The sequence below is a fragment of the Anolis carolinensis genome, unplaced genomic scaffold (genome assembly GCF_035594765.1).
Source record: "Anolis carolinensis isolate JA03-04 unplaced genomic scaffold, rAnoCar3.1.pri scaffold_19, whole genome shotgun sequence".
Taxonomy (NCBI): Eukaryota; Metazoa; Chordata; class Lepidosauria; order Squamata; family Dactyloidae; genus Anolis; species Anolis carolinensis.
Window position 1 is genome coordinate 1,292,547 of NW_026943829.1, and position 17,731 is coordinate 1,310,277.

Here is a 17,731-nt window from a genome sequence, read left to right on the forward strand (position 1 = left end):
TATTGCATCGTTATTATTACATTATTATTATTATTACATTATTACTGTATTATATTATTATTACTATTACATTATTATTATGACATCATCATCATTATTACATTATTATTATATTATCATTATTATTATTATTACATCATCATTATTATTATTGCATCGTTATTATTACATTATTATTATTATTACATTATTACAGTATTATATTATTATTACTATTACATTATTATTATTACATCATCATCATTATTATTGCATCGTTATTACATTATTATTATCATTATTATTATTATTACATCATTATTATTATTGCATCGTTATTATTACATTATTATTATTATTATTACATTATTACAGTATTATATTATTATTACTATTACATTATTACAGTATTATATTATTATTACTATTACATTATTATTATTACATCATCATCATTATTATTGCATCCTTATTATTACATTATTATTATTATTATTATTATTATTATTATTATTACAGTATTATATTATTATTACTATTACATTATTATTATTACATCATTATTATTATTATTGCATCGTTATTATTACATTATTATTATTATTATTATTCTCATCCTAGAAGAAGATTCCCCGTGTGGTCCCCCCGGCCGTCCTGATGACGGGGGCCCCGGGGACCCCTCCACCTCCGGACCAGGACCCCCCCCCTCCCCGTGGCGCCTGCCCCAGAGGGTCCCCCCCCAGGTCTGCCCCCCCCGTCCCCGTCCCCCCCCCCCCCCAGCGGGGGCTCACTTGGACTGCTGGAGGCAGTGGAGGCGGAAGCTGACGGTGCCCGTGGTCTTGGTGCGGAACCCGAATCGGCTGAGCCGGTCTCCCTGGAAGGTGGGGGGCAGGCGGGCGTAGGCCGGGTCCTCCAGCTCCGGGGAGCCCCCCACGAAGAAGCGCTGCAGCTCCGCCCAGGGACCCAGCTCCAGGGGGCGCCACGTGGGGGCTCTCACGGTATGGGGTCCTGGGGGGGGGCAAGACCGGCCGTGTCTCTCTCTCAATCTCTCTCTCTCTCTCTCTCGCTCGCTCCCTCCCTCCCGCCACTCCGGGGCCACCCCGTCCCTGCTCACCTGGGGTGGCCGGCAAAGCCACGAAGCCGTAGCCCTCGACCCGGGAGCGCTGCCACAGGTCCAAGGAGAACACCTCGAAGTACAGCACCGGCCACCCCGGAAGCCCCCCTGCCAGACACAAGGATTGGTCTATTGCAATACCTATTGCTTTTATACTTTACTTGGCTATCATCATCATCATCATCATGATATAATGTTATGATTTATTATATTATTATTAATATTAACAACAACAACATATTATTATTATATTTCAATACTTATTGCTATTATACTTTACTTGGCTATCATCATCATCATGATATAATGTTATGATTTATTATATTATTATTAATATTAACAACAACAACATATTATTATTATATTTCAATACTTATTGCTATTATACTTTACTTGGCTATCATCATCATCATCATCATCATCATCATATAATGTTATGATTTATTATATTATTATTAATATTAACAATAATAACACATTATTATTATTATGCTTTGGAGTCTCCACCCAACACCTTATTATTATTATTATTATTATTATTATTATTATTATTATTATTATCAATACTTATTGCTATTATACTTTACTTTGCTATTATCATCATCATAATATGTTATAATTTAGTATATTATTATTAATATTATCAATAATAACATATTATTTCAATACTTATTGCTATTATACTTTACTTGGCTATCATCATCACCATCATCATGATATAATGTTACAGTTTATTATATTATTATTAATATTAACAATAATATATTATTATATTGCAATACTTATTGCTATTATACGTTACTTTGCTATTATCACCATCATCATGATATAAGGTTATAATTTATTATATTATTAATATTAACGATAACAACATATTATTATTATATTTCAATACTTATTGCTATTATACTTTACTTGGCTATCATCATCATCATCATCATGATATAATGTTATGATTTAATATATTATTAATATTAACAATAACAACATATTATTATTATATTTCAATACTTATTGCTATTATACTTTACTTTGCTATCATCATCATCAACATCATCATCATCATATTATTATTATTATTATTATGCTTTGGCGTCTCCACCCAACACCTTATTACAAAATCATGTGATATGAAATATGACTGTGTGATGTATTTTCGGATGATGCGAAAATATTATTATTATTATTATTATTATTATTGATTGTTATTATTATTATTGTGACTCACCTTCGGCCTCTTCCTCTTGGCTGCAGAAGACTTCCAGGGTGAACGGGAAGGAGAAAAAGGCCACCCGCTCCTGGGGAGAAAAGGAAGACGCACCAGTCAGAAAGAATTACATTATTATTATTATTATTGTTATTATTATTATTATTATTTTCCCAACCTACCCATCCGCAGGTCTTGGTGGCGCAGGTCTGGGACACTCCGGAGAGCGGCTGCGAAGGCGGGCAGGACCAGCCTAAAAGGGAAGAAGCCATGGAGAGCCGGAAGGCACAACCCAATCCCTCCCGACAGATGGCCACGCAGCCAGAGATACACACATGGCTGCAGGTATGAGGCAGAGGCACAGGAAATAGCATAGAATCCTATTGGGAGTTGGAAGGGACCCCCAAAGGCCATCCACTCTTACCCTTTCCTGCCAAGGAGGAGGAGAGAATGACTATATTATTATTATTATTATTATAATTATTATTATTATTATTATTATTATTATTATATTATCATAATTATTATATTCCTACAGTTGGAAGGGATCCCAAGGGCCATCCAGTCCAATATTATTATTATCACTGTTATCATCATCATCATCATCATCATCATTATATTCCTACAGTTGGAACCCAAGGGCCATCCAGTCGATTATTATTATTATTGTTGTTATCATTATCATTATTATATTCCTACAGTTGGAAGGGACCCCAAGGGCCATCCAAGTCCATTATTATTATTACTATTATTATTATTATCATTCTTATTTGAGTTGGAAGGGACCCCAAAGGCCATCCAGTCCATTATTACTATTATTATTATTATTGTTATCATTAGCATTATTATTAGAGTTGGAAGGGATCCTAAGGGCCATCCAGTCCAATATTATTATTATTATCATTATTATTAGAGTTGGAAGGGACCCCAAGGGCCATCCAGTCCATTATTATTATTACTATTATTATTATTATCATTCTTATTTGAGTTGGAAGGGACCCCAAAGGCCATCCAGTCCATTATTACTATTATTATTATTATTATTATTATTATTGTTATCATTATCATTATTATTAGAGTTGGAAGGGATCCTAAGGGCCATCCAGTCCAATATTATTATTATTATCATTATTATTAGAGTTGGAAGGGACCCCAAGGGCCATCCAGTCCATTATTATTATTACTATTATTATTATTATCATTCTTATTTGAGTTGGAAGGGACCCCAAAGGCCATCCAGTCCATTATTACTATTATTATTATTATTATTGTTATCATTATCATTATTATTAGAGTTGGAAGGGATCCTAAGGGCCATCCAGTCCAATATTATTATTATTATCATTATTATTAGAGTTGGAAGGGACCCCAAGGGCCATCCAGTCCATTATTATTATTATTATTATTATTATTATTATTATTGTTATCATTATCATTATTATTAGAGTTGGAAGGGATCCTAAGGGCCATCCAGTCCAATATTATTATTATTATCATTATTATTAGAGTTGGAAGGGACCCCAAAAGCCATCCAGTCCATTATTATTATTATTATTATTATTATTATTATTATTATTATTATTATTGTTATCATTAGCGATATTATTAGAGCTGGAAGGGACCCCAATGGCCATCCAGTCCAATATTATTATTATTATCATTATTATTAGAGTTGAAAAGGACCCCAAGGGCCATCCAGTCCAATATTATTATTATTATTATTATTATTATTATTATTATTATTATTATTACTGCTATTATTATTATCATTATTATTAGAGTTGGAAGGGACCCCAAGGGCCATCCAGTCCAATATTATTATTATTATTATTATTATTATTATTATTATTATTATTATTATTACTGCTATTATTATTATCATTATTATTAGAGTTGGAAGGGACCCCAAGGGCCATCCAGTCCATTATTATTATTATTATTATTATTATTATTATTATTATTATTATTATTACTATTATCATTATTATTAGAGCTGGAAGGGACCCCAAGGGCCATCCAGTCCATCATCATCATTATTATTATATTATTATTATCATCATCATCATTATTATAATTAGAGTTGGAAGGGACCCCCAAAGGCCATCCAGTCCATTATTATTATTATTATTATTATTATTATTATTATTATTATTATCATTATCATTATTATTTGAGTTGGAAGGGACCCCAAAGGCCATCCAGACCATCATCATCATTATTATTATTATCGTTATTATTAGAGTTGGAAGGGACCCCAAAGGCCATCCAGTCCCTTATTATTATTATTATTATTATTATTATTATTGTTATTATTATCATCATCATTATCATTATATTCCTAGAGTTGAAAGGGACCCCCAAAGGCCATCCAGTCCAACCTCCTTCTAACACAAAGGAAGATATAATTTTATTATTATTATTATTATTATTATTATTATTATTATTATTATTATTATTATTATTAGAGTTGGAAGGGACCCCAAGGGTCATCCAGTCCATTGTTGTTGTTGTTGTTGTTGTTATTACATCATTATAAGGGACCCCCAGAGGCCATCCAGTCCAACCTCCTTCTAACGCAAAGGAAGATAGAATTTTTATTATTATTATTATTATTATTATTATTATTATTATTATTATTAGAGTTGGAAGGGACCCCAAGGGCCATCCAGTCCATTGTTGTTGTTGTTGTTATTACATCATTATAAGGGACCCCCAAAGGCCATCCAGTCCAACCTCCTTCTAACACAAAGGAAGATAGAATTTTTTTATTATTATTATTATTATTATTATTATTATTATTATTATTATTATTATTATTATTAGAGTTGGAAGGGACCCCAAGGGTCATCCAGTCCATTGTTGTTGTTATTACATCATTATAAGAGACCCCCAAAGGCCATCCAGTCCAACCTCCTTCTAACACAAAGGAAGATAGAATTTTATTATTATTATTATTATTATTATTATTATTATTATTATTATTATTATTATTATTATTATTATTATTATTAGAGTTGGAAGGGACCCCAAGGGTCATCCAGTCCATTCTTGTTGTTGTTATTATTACATCATTATAAGGGACCCCCAAAGGCCATCTAGTCCAACCTCCTTCTAACACAAAGGAAGATAGAATTATATTATTATTATTATTATTAATATTATTGTTCACATAATAGGGTTGGAAGAGACCCCAAATGGCCCCCCGGCCGCCTCCACTCACCGCGGGGCAGCTCCAGGAAGAAGTGGACGTAGAGGTGGTCGTATTCGTAGCCGTGGGCCGAAACTGGGGGAGACAAGAAGGCGGTCAAGCCCCCCGATTGCGTGACCGGGACCCCCTTTTCTCCTTGGCATGGGGGGGGGGGGCAAGAGGACCCGCGCTTACCAATCTCGCCATTCACAACCAGACGGAGAGCGCCAGGAACCGTCTGCGAGGGGAAGAAACAACAACTATTATTATTATTATTATTATTATTATTATTATTATTATTATTATTATTATTATCAGTCAGAAGGGACCTCTAAAGACCATCCAGTCCAGCTCCCACCATAAAGGAAGAAAGAATTACTACTATATTATTATGCATTAATATTTTTACTATTATTTATTATTATTATTATTATTATTATTATTATTATTATTATTATTATTATTATTATTATTAAGAGTCAGAAGGGTAAAGAAGAGTCTAAAGGCCATCCAGTCCAGCTCCCACCATAAAGGAAGAAAGAATTACTACTATATTATTATGCATTAATATTTTTACTATTATTTATTATTATTATTATTATCAGTCAGAAGGGACCTCTAAAGGCTATCCAGTCCAGCTCCCACCATAAAGGAAGAAAGAATTACTACTATATTATTATGCATTAATATTTTTACTATTATTCATTATTATTATTATCAGTCAGAAGGGACCTCTAAAGGCCATCCAGTCCAGCTCCCACCATAAAGGAAGAAAGAATTACTACTATATTATTATGCATTAATATTTTTACTATTATTTATTATTATTATTATCAGTCAGAAGGGACCTCTAAAGGCCATCCAGTCCAGCTCCCACCATAAAGGAAGAAAGAATTACTACTATATTATTATGCATTAATATTTTTACTATTATTCATTATTATTATTATCAGTCAGAAGGGACCTCTAAAGGCCATCCAGTCCAGCTCCCACCATAAAGGAAGAAAGAATTACTACTATATTATTATGCATTAATATTTTTACTATTATTTATTATTATTATTATCAGTCAGAAGGGACCTCTAAAGGCCATCCAGTCCAGCTCCCGCCATATAGGAAGACAGAATTACTACTATATTATTATGCATTAATATTTTATTATTATTATTATTATTATTATCATTATCATCATAATAGTCAGAAGAGACCTCTAAAGGCCATCCAGTCCAGCTCCCGCCATATAGGAAGACAGGGCAGCGGACAAAACAACAAAACTACAGGCCCCCCAACCTCGAAATTTGACAACACAACCCATCATCCACGCCTCTAGGTTTATACAACAAAAAGAAAAGAAAAATAAAGCCCTAATTAGAGGGAGAGGAATGATTGTTTTTATCCAATTGCTGCCAGTTAGAAGGCTAAATAAATAATAAAACAGAACAATACAATCTCTACAATCAGAACACTAAATAAAGAACAACACTTTGAAAACAGTGGAATTCCACCCAGGAAACAATCAGGGCCAGCTAACACCTCCCAACAAAGTATTCCCATCGCCAAAGTCTGGCAAATCCTCTGTTTTCTGAGGGCCACAGACAGTAGAAGCACATAAAATATCTCAAACACCACTCTGGAAACAAGGGAATTCCAGACAGGAAATAATCTGGGCCAGCTAACACCTCCCAACAAAAAATTCACTCAGGGAGGAAACAGCCAGGCTTTAAAGCTGCAAGGCTAATCATTTTCCCCAATTGCAGCATTCATACTTGCTTCCCAAAAAACCCAGAAATATTGTATATTCACAAGCTTTAGGAAATAATATCCCGATGGCGCAGCGTGTTAAAGCGCTGAGCTGCTGAACTTCTGGACTGAAAGGCCACAGGTTTGAATTGGGGGAACGGAGAGAGCCCCCACTGTTAGCCCCAGCTTCTGCTAACCCAGAAATTCGAAAACATGCAAATGAGAGTAGATGAATAGGTACTGCTCCGGTGGGAAGGTAACGGCGTTCCATGCAGTCATGCTGGCCATATGACCTTGCAGGTGTCTATGGACAATGTCGGCTCTTCGGCTTAGAAATGGAGATGAGCACCAACCCCCACCAATTCCTCAATACTTTACTTCGCCACAGCAACGTGTGGCCGGGCACAGCTAGTCTTCTATATATATAAAAGAGTGATGGCATCACGGCAGCGGACAAAACAACAAAAGTAAACACCCCACAACCTCGAAAATTGACAGCACAACCCCTCAGCCATGCCTCTAGGTTGATACAACAAAAAGAAAAGAAAAATAAAGTCCTAATTAGAGGGAGAGGAATAATTGCTTTTATCCAATTGCTGCCAGTTAGGCTAAGCTCTGTTCACTTGGTCTCCTAGCAACCCACTCAGCCCAGGGGACCCTTGACCTTAACTACCACCAATTCCTCAATACTTTATTTCCCATACCACCAGACTTCGCCACAGCAACGCGTGGCCAGGCACAGCTAGTATATTATATAGTTCTTTATATAGGGCAGGATAGACACAATATACTACAATAATAATAGAATAATAGAATAATAATAGAACGATATAATATATATAAAAATGTAATGTGCATAATTCCCATGGAGTAAACAACAAAACCACTGGACCGAATCACACCACATTTGGCCACTATTCTAGAATCAATGTAGTCACGAATAATGAATATAATAATAATAATATAATGGTAATAATATGATAATATACTACAATAATAATAGAATAATAATAGAACGATATAATATATATATAAAAATGTAATGTGCATAATTCCCATGGAGTAAACAACAAAACCACTGGACCGAATCACACCACATTTGGCCACTATTCTAGAATCAATGTAGTCACGAATAATGAATATAATAATAATAATATAATGGTAATAATATGATAATATACTACAATAATAATAGAATAATAATAGAACGATATAATATATATATAAAAATGTAATGTGCATAATTCCCATGGAGTAAACAACAAAACCACTGGACCAAAACACACCACATTTGGCCACTATTCTAGAATCAATGTAGTCACGAATAATGAATATAATAATAATAATATAATGGTAATAATATGACAATATACTACAATAATAATAGAATAATAATAGAACGATATAATATATATATAAAAATGTAATGTGCATAATTCCCATGGAGTAAACAACAAAACCACTGGACCAAATCACACCACATTTGGCCACTATTCTAGTCTCAATGTAGTCACGAATAATGAATATAATAATAATAATATAATGGTAATAATATGACAATATACTACAATAATAATAGAATAATAATAGAACGATATAATATATATATAAAAATGTAATGTGCATAATTCCCATGGAGTAAACAACAAAACCACTGGACCAAATCACACCACATTTGGCCACTATTCTAGAATCAATGTAGTCACGAATAATGAATATAATAATAATAATATAATGGTAATAATATGATAATATACTCCGGGATGAGGAGGGCTGGCTGACCTGCCGGAGGGGCCGAGGTCGGCCATGATGTACATGGTCTGGAGGGGGGTGCGGAGGACGTGGCTGCTCTTGACGAACTCCTCCGAGGGCTCCCACGTCACGATGCGGGACGTCAACGGCCCTTCCCTGCGCGGAAGAGCAGGCAGGGAGGTAAGGGGAGGTGGAAAGAAAGAAAGAAAGAAAGACATCTTCCCACCATGTCTCCTGTATCAATTTAATGATAAAATGATCTATAATAATATTATACTATACTAATATTATAATACATTGTATATATATGTAATATTAATAATATTATGATGTAATACAATGTAATAATAATTATAATTCACTATTATAATTGTATATTTATATTACATGCAATATTACTAATACTACAGTAGAGTCTCACTTATCCAAGCTAAACGGGCCGGCAGAATGTTGGATAAGCGAATATGTTGGATAGTAAGGAGGCATTAAGGAAAAGCCTATTAAACATCAAATTAGGTTATGATTTTACAAATGAAGCACCAAAACATCATGTTAGACAACAAATTTGGCAGAAAAAGTATTGGTTAAAAATTGTTGTGTAATTTTTCTTTGACTTTATTTGCATTTTTTAAATTAATTTTATTGTAAGTTATATTTTTATTTATTATATTTTATTATTTTCTTGTATTATTTTTAGTTATTTTCTGTTATTATAGTATTTTATTGTATTAATTTTTTAGTGTTTTTTTAATTATTTTTTATTGTATTATTTGTATTTATTTTATTTTTAATTCTTTTATTAACACTGGGCTGCTAGGAGACCAAGTGGGCAGAGCTTAGCCTTCTAAGTGGCAGCAACTGGATAAAAAACAATTATTTCTCTCCCTCTAATTAGGACTTTATTTTTCTTTGCTTTTGGTTGTCTCAACCTAGAGGCGTGGATGATGGGTTGTGTTGTCAAATTTCGAGGTTGGGGGGGGCCTGTAGTTTTGTTGTTTTGTGCGTCGCCGTGATGCCATCACTCTTTTATATATATAGATGTATATATACTTGTAAACCGCCCTGAGTCCCCTTCGGGGTGAGAAGGGCGGGATATAAATGTCGCAAATAAAAACAAATAAATAAATAAGAAAGAAAGAAAGAAAGAAAGAAAGAAGGACGAGAGGGGCAAGCAAGGACCGACCTGGGCCTGCGCTCCTGCCGCCTCCGCCGGACGTTGGCCATGCGCTCGGCCAGGAAGGAGGGCTTCTCCTCGGCCGCCGTGGTCACCTTCTGGCCGTGCTGGGAGGACACAGGGAGGAAGGAACAAGGCTCACAAGCCGGACTGGACTTGCCTCTCAAAAGACCCCCCCCCCCCCCCCCCCCCCCGTATACAAGCCCAAAGACATACAACAAACTCTCCCCAGTTAGATCCCTTTGGCAGTGGCCCCAAACTGGTAGAACTCAATTACTGCCAATTACTCAGCCTAAACTATTATTTATTTATTTGTTTGTTTGTTTGCAACATTTCTATCCCGCCCTTGTCACCCCGAAGCGGACTCAGAGTAGCTTACAAATTACCTTTCAGTGTGCAAGTTCATAATATATATAATATACTAGCTGTGCCCGGCCACGCGTTGCTGTGGCAAAGTCTGGTGTTCTGGGAAATAAAGTATTGAGGAATTGGTGGTAGTTAAGGTCAAGGGTCAAGGTTTTCCCCAGACATTAAGTCCAGTCGTGTCTGACTCTGGAGGTTGGTGCTCATCTCCATTTCTAAGCCGAAGAGCCGGCGTTGTCCGTAGACTCCTCCAAGGTCATGTGGGATGACTGCATGGAGCGCCGTTACCTTCCCGCCGGAGCAGTACCTATTGATGCACTCACATTTGCATGTTTTTGAACTTCTGGGTTGGCAGAAGCTGGAGCTAAACAGTGGGGGCTCTCTCCGCTCCCCCAATTCAAACCTGCGGCCTTTCAGTCCAGAAGTTCAGCAGCTCAGCGCTTTAACACGCTGCGCCATCAGGGGATATTATTTCCTAAAGGTTGTGAATATACAATATTTCTGATTGTTTTTTGTTTGTTTGTTGGAGGCAAGTATGAATGCTGCAATTAAGAAAAATGATTAGGATGTAATGGCCTTGCAGCTTTAAAGCCTGGCTGTTTCCTCCCAGAGTGAATTTTTTGTTGGGAGGTGTTAGCTGGCCCTGATTGTTTCCTGTTTGGAATTCCCTTGTTTTCAGAGTGGTGTTTGCGATATTTTATGTGCTTCTACTGTCTGTGGCCCTGAGAAAACAGAGGATTTGCCAGACTTCGATGATGGGAATACTTTGTTGGGAGGTGTTAGCTGGCCCCGATTGTTTCCTGTGTGGAATTCCCCTGTTTATTTACTGTCCTGGTTTTAGAGATTATATTGTTCTGCATTATTCTATCCCAGTAATTATTTCATATTAAAGAAGAATCTCACTTATCCAACATTCGCTTATACAACGCAGTCTGCCTTTTCATAATCAATGTTTTTGTAGTCAGTGTTTTAAATTCATTGTGATATTTTAGTGGTAAATTTGTAAATACAGTACAGTAGAGTCTCACTTATCCAACATAAACGGGCCGGCAGAATGTTGGATAAGCGAATATGTTGGATAATAAGGAGGGATTAAGGATAAGCCTATTAAACATCAAAGTAAGTTATGATTTCACAAATTAAGGACCAAAACATCATGTTAGACAACAAATTTGGAAGAAAAAGTAGTTCAATACACAGTAATTCTATGCAGAAATTACTGGATTTATGAATTTAGCACCAAAATATCACGATATATTGAAAGCATTGACTACAAAAATGCGTTGGATAATCCAGAACGTTGGATAAGCGAGTGTTGGATAAGTGTGACTCTACTGTAAATACTACATAGCATTACTGCGCATGGAACTACTTTTTCTGTCAAATTTGTTGTATAATATGATGTTTTGGTGCTTAATTTGTATAACGATTACCTAATTTGATGTTTAATTGGCTTTTCCTGAATCCCTTCTTATTATCCAACATATTCACTTATCCTGCCGGCCTGTTTACGTTGGATAAGTGAGACTCTACTCTATATTGATAATCTTATATTATCTGCTTAGAACTGGAGCAGCTGTATAAAATGCCCACTGAACTGGATTATATGGCATTGTGGAGTCAAGATAATCCAGTGCAAAGCAGATAATATAACATTATAAATGGGTTATATAGCTGTGTGGAAGGGCCTTGAGTCTACACTGCCATATAATCCAGTGCAAATTAGATAATCTGTGGAAGAAGCCTAAGTGAAGCCTAAGTCTGCCTGTCCCCTAACTGAGACCTGGCTGTCCCTTGGTTGCTAGGCAACCAAGTGGGCAGAGATTAGCCCTCTAAACTGGCAGCAATTGGATAAAAAAAATTATTGCTCTCCCTCTAATTAGGACTTTATTTTTCTTTTCTTTTTGTTGTATCAACCTTGAGGCGTGGATGATGGGTTGTGTTGTCAAATTTTGAGGTTGGGGGGCCTGTACTTTTGTTGTTTTGTGAATTGCCGTGATGCCATCACTCTTTTATATATATAGATACTAGCTGTGCCCGGCCACGCGTTGCTGTGGCAAAGTGGTGGTGGTATTGGTTAAAAATTGTTGTGTAATTTTTATTTGACTTTATTTGCATTTTTTAAATTAATTTGATTGTAAGTTATTTTTTTATTTATAATAATAATAATAATAATAATAATAATAATAATAATAATAATAATACTTTATTTATACCCCGCCACCATCTCCCCAATGGGGACTCGGGGCGGCTTACATGGGGCCATGCCCGGGAAAAATACAATATAACAAAATATAAAAACAACATATCATAATACAATTACAACAATACAATAAAGAATCATATACAGTACAACACAAAATCCAAAGAGCAATATAACAGGGCAGGCCGCACAAATACTCAGTTAAAACTCGGGGTGAGAAAAGGATAAGAAAAAGGATAAGAATATAATATATTTTATTATTTTCTTGTATTATTTTTAGTTATTTTCTGGTATTATAGTATTTTATTGTATTAATTTTTAGTGTTTTAAATTATTTTTTAGTGTTTTTTATTATTTTTTATTGGGTTGCTAGGAGACCAAGTTGGAGGAGCTTAGCCTTCTAACTGGCAGCAATTGGATAAAAGCAATTATCCCTCTCTCTCTAATGAGGACTTTATTTTTCTTTTCTTTTTGTTGTATCAACCTAGAGGCGTGGATGATGGGTTGTGTTGTCAAATTTCGAGGTTGGGGGGCCTGTAGTTTTGTTGTTTTGTGCGTCGCCGTGATGCCATCACTCTTTTATATATATAGATACTACCTGTGCCCGGCCACGCGTCTGGTGGTCTGGGAAATAAAGTATTGAGGAACTGGTGGTAGTTAAGGTAAAGAGTAAAGGTTTTCCCCAGACATTAAGTCCATTGTAAATGGGTTATATAGCTGTGTGGAAGGGCCTTGAGTCTACACTGCCATATAATCCAGTTAAAATCAGATAATCTGTATTTTATACGCAGTGTGGAAGAGGCCTAAGTGAGGCCTAACTCTGCCTTCCCCTGGGCTGAGTGGTTGCTTGGAGACCAAGTGGGCTAAAACTATTTAGGTGCTTGCGATTTCCTTTTTTTTCATCATTTTAAAATGTATTTATTTATGCAATGCTTTTGACACGAAATAAAAAGTGAGCGGAGCTTAGCCTTCTAACTGGCAGCAATTGGATAAAAACAATTATTCCTCTCCCTCTAATTAGGACTTTATTTTTCTTTCCTTTTTGTTGTATGAACGTAGAGGCGTGGATGATGGGTTGTGCTGCCAAGTTTAGTGTTTCTGGGATGTGTCGTTTTGTTGTTTTGTCCGAGGCCGAAATTTCATTACCCTTTTATATATATAGATTGTACCATGCCATCATACTGCAAGAGTATTAGTCATATTACATGTAATAATAGTGTATTATTATTATTATTATATTGTATTATGTTATTATATCATTAGCATAGCACAATATGAGCATTATATAATATTATATTATATTGTACCATGCTATCATGCTGCAATATTATTAGTCATATTACATGTAATATATAGGTAAATGTATAGGTTTTCCCCTGACGTTAAGTCCAGTCATGCCTGACTCTGGGGGTTGGGGCTCATCTCCATTTCTAAGCCGAAGAGCACAAACCTGCAAAAGTATTGGAAAATGAGCACGCAAATAATAATAATAATAATAAAGAAAATTGCACAGAAAGACTACAAACAGAGGCACAACTACATGGCCCAAAGGATTCATTGGAACTTATGCCTCAAGTACCACCTCCCAGCAGCAAAGAACTGGTGGGATCACAAACTGGCAAAAGTATTGGAAAAGGAGCACGCAAATAATAATAATAATAATAATAAAGAAAATTGCACAGACAGACTACAAACAGAGGCACAACTACGTGGCCCAAAGGATTCATTGGAACTTATGCCTCAAGGACCACCTCCCAGCAGTAAATAACTGGTGGGATCACAAACCTGCAAATGTATTGGAAAAGGAGCACGCAAATAATAATAATAATAATAATAATAATAATAATAATAAAGAAAATTGCACAGACAGACTACAGTACTTATCTCATAGTTTAGGTACTTACCTATGAGGTATAATAACTATAGGGTAAGAACATGAGGTAAGTCCTAGGCTATGAGGTAAGTACATAGTAATAATAATAAGTAAGTAAGTAATAAGTAATAATAATAATGTAATCATAATACTTTAATAATGTAATATTAATAATGTAATAATAATGTAATAATACTGTAATAATGTAATAGTAATAATAATGTAATAATAATACTGTAATAATGTAATAATAGTGATAATGTAATAATCATAATGTAATAGTAATAATAATGTAATCATAATACTTTAATAATATTAATAATGTAATAATAATAGTGATAATGTAATAATCATAATGTAATAGTAATAATAATGTAATCATAATACTGTAATAATATTAATAATGTAATAATAATAGTGATAATGTAATAATCATAATGTAATAGTAATAATAATGTAATCATAATACTGTAATAATGTAATAATAATAGTGATAATGTAATAATCATAATGTAATAGTAATAATAATGTAATCATAATACTGTAATAATATTAATAATGTAATAATAATAGTGATAATGTAATAATCATAATGTAATAGTAATAATAATGTAATCATAATACTGTAATAATATTAATAATGTAATAATAATAGTGATAATGTAATAATCATAATGTAATAGTAATAATAATGTAATCATAATACTGTAATAATGTAATAATAATAGTGATAATGTAATAATCATAATGTAATAGTAATAATAATGTAATCATAATACTGTAATAATATTAATAATGTAATAATAATAGTGATAATGTAATAATCATAATGTAATAGTAATAATAATGTAATCATAATACTGTAATAATGTAATAATAATAGTGATAATGTAATAATCATAATGTAATAGTAATAATAATGTAATCATAATACTGTAATAATGTAATAATAATAGTGATAATGTAATAATCATAATGTAATAGTAATAATAATGTAAAAATAATACTGTAATATAATAATAATAATGTAATAATAATAATAATGTAATAATATCGATATAATAATAATAATGCACTATAATAAGCACTATCTATCTATAATGACTCTGAGGTAAACTATGAGGTAAATACATAAGCTATGAGGTAAACTATGAGGTATAATAACTACAGTAGAGTCTCACTAATCCAAGCTAAACGGGCCAACAGAAGCTTGGATAAGCGAATATCTTGGATAATAAGGAGAGATTAAGGAAAAGCCTATTAAACATCCAATTAGGTTATGATTTTACAAATTCAGCACCAAAACATCATGTTTTACAACAAGTTTGACAGAAAAAGTAGTTCAATACGCAGTAATGTTATGTTGTAATGACTGTATTTACGAATTTAGCACCAAAATATCACGATATATTGAAAACATTGACTACAAAAATGCGTTGAATAATCCAGAACGTTGGATAAGCGAGTGTTGGATATTTTGCACTTTTGGCCCAGATCCTTTGAATCCAATCCATGATTTTATCATTTTATTTTTGTATGTGATTTTTTATGACTTGTTTTTATTGTTGATTGATCTGTTTTTATTGCTTTGCTTTTATATTGTTCTGTCCGGGCTTGGCCCATCAGGGAGATGGGGCGGGGTATAAGAATAAATATTATTATTATTATTATTATTATTATTATTATTATTATTATTATTATTGGATAAGTGAGACTCTACTGTATAAGTAAATATATATTTATACTATAATATATATAATGCATAGTATTATTATGTATAATCTGTATAATATATATATTTGTTTTATGTGTTTTATGTATAATGTGTAGTATTATTATATACATTATAATATAAATGTATATAAATAAATTATTTATATTATAATATATATAAAATACATAGCATTATTATGTATAATATGTATGATATATATAATATTTGTTTTATGTATTTTATGTATAATTCGTAGTATTATTATATACAGTAGAGTCTCACTAATCCAAGCTAAATGGGCCGGCAGAAGCTTGGATAAGCGAATATCTTGGATTATAAGGACTGATCAAGGAAAAGCCTATTAAACATCCAATTAGGTTATGGTTTTACAAATTCAGCACCAAAACATCATGTTTTACAACAAATTTGACAGAAAAAGTAGTTCAAGACGCAGGAATGTTATGTAGTAATTACTGTATTTACGAATTTAGCACCAAAATATCACGATATATTGAAAACATTGACTACAAAAACTACTATAACTATATAAAAAAACTACCATATAGTTATTATACCTCATAGTTTACCTCATAGCTTATGTACTTACCTCATAGTTTACCTCAGAGTCATTATAGATAGATAGTGCTTATCATAGCCTTGGACTTACCTCATAGTTTACTTCAGAGTCATTCTATTATTATAGTTACTATTGTATTATTATAGTTCACCCTAGCTGGTACTTACCACATAGGTCATAGTTTAATTATTATTACACAGCTTACTTACCAAGAGGATAGCTTACGTACTTACCTCATAGCCTAGGACTTACCTCATGTTCTTACCCTATAGTTATTATACATCATAGGTAAGTACCTAAACTATGAGGTAAGTACCTAAACTATGACCTATGTGGTAAGTACCAGCTAGGGTGAACTATAATAATACAATCTATATATATAAAAGAGTGATGGCATCACGGCGACGCACAAAACAACAAAACTCCAGGCCCCCCAACCTCGAAATTTGACAACACAACCCATCATCCACGCCTCAAGGTTGATACAACAAAAAGAAAAGAAAAATAAAGTCCTCATTAGAGAGAGAGAAGAATAATTGCTTTTATCCAATTGCTGCCAGTTAGAAGGCTAAGCTCCGCTCACTTGGTCTCCTAGCTTACGTACTTACCTCATAGCCTAGGACTTACCTCATGTACTTTACTCTGAGGTAAACTATGAGGTAAGTACATAAGCTGTGAGGTTTACTTCAGAGTCATTCTATTATTATAGTTACTATTATATTATTATAGTTCACCCTAGCTGGTCCTTACCACATAGGTCATAGTTTAGGTACTTACCTCAGAGATAGCAAAGCTGATAGTTTACCTCATAGCTTATGTACTTACCTCATAGTTTACCTCAGAGTCAT

The 17,731-nt window shown here is 33.7% G+C and overlaps 1 protein-coding gene across 1 annotated transcript; it reads right to left on the bottom strand.

Annotated features, from left to right (window-relative positions):
• Nucleotides 1-766: 766 nt before the first annotated feature.
• LOC134294750 (tectonic-like complex member MKS1) lies at nt 767-10,332 on the bottom strand (the record flags this gene model as incomplete). Its single annotated transcript, XM_062966399.1, has 8 exons — nt 767-987; nt 1,094-1,201; nt 2,322-2,391; nt 2,483-2,553; nt 5,521-5,583; nt 5,683-5,725; nt 8,922-9,135; nt 10,163-10,332. Coding segments are annotated over 8 exons (960 nt in total), but the record flags the coding sequence as incomplete, so codon positions are not given.
• Between the last annotated feature and the right edge of the window lie 7,399 nt (nt 10,333-17,731).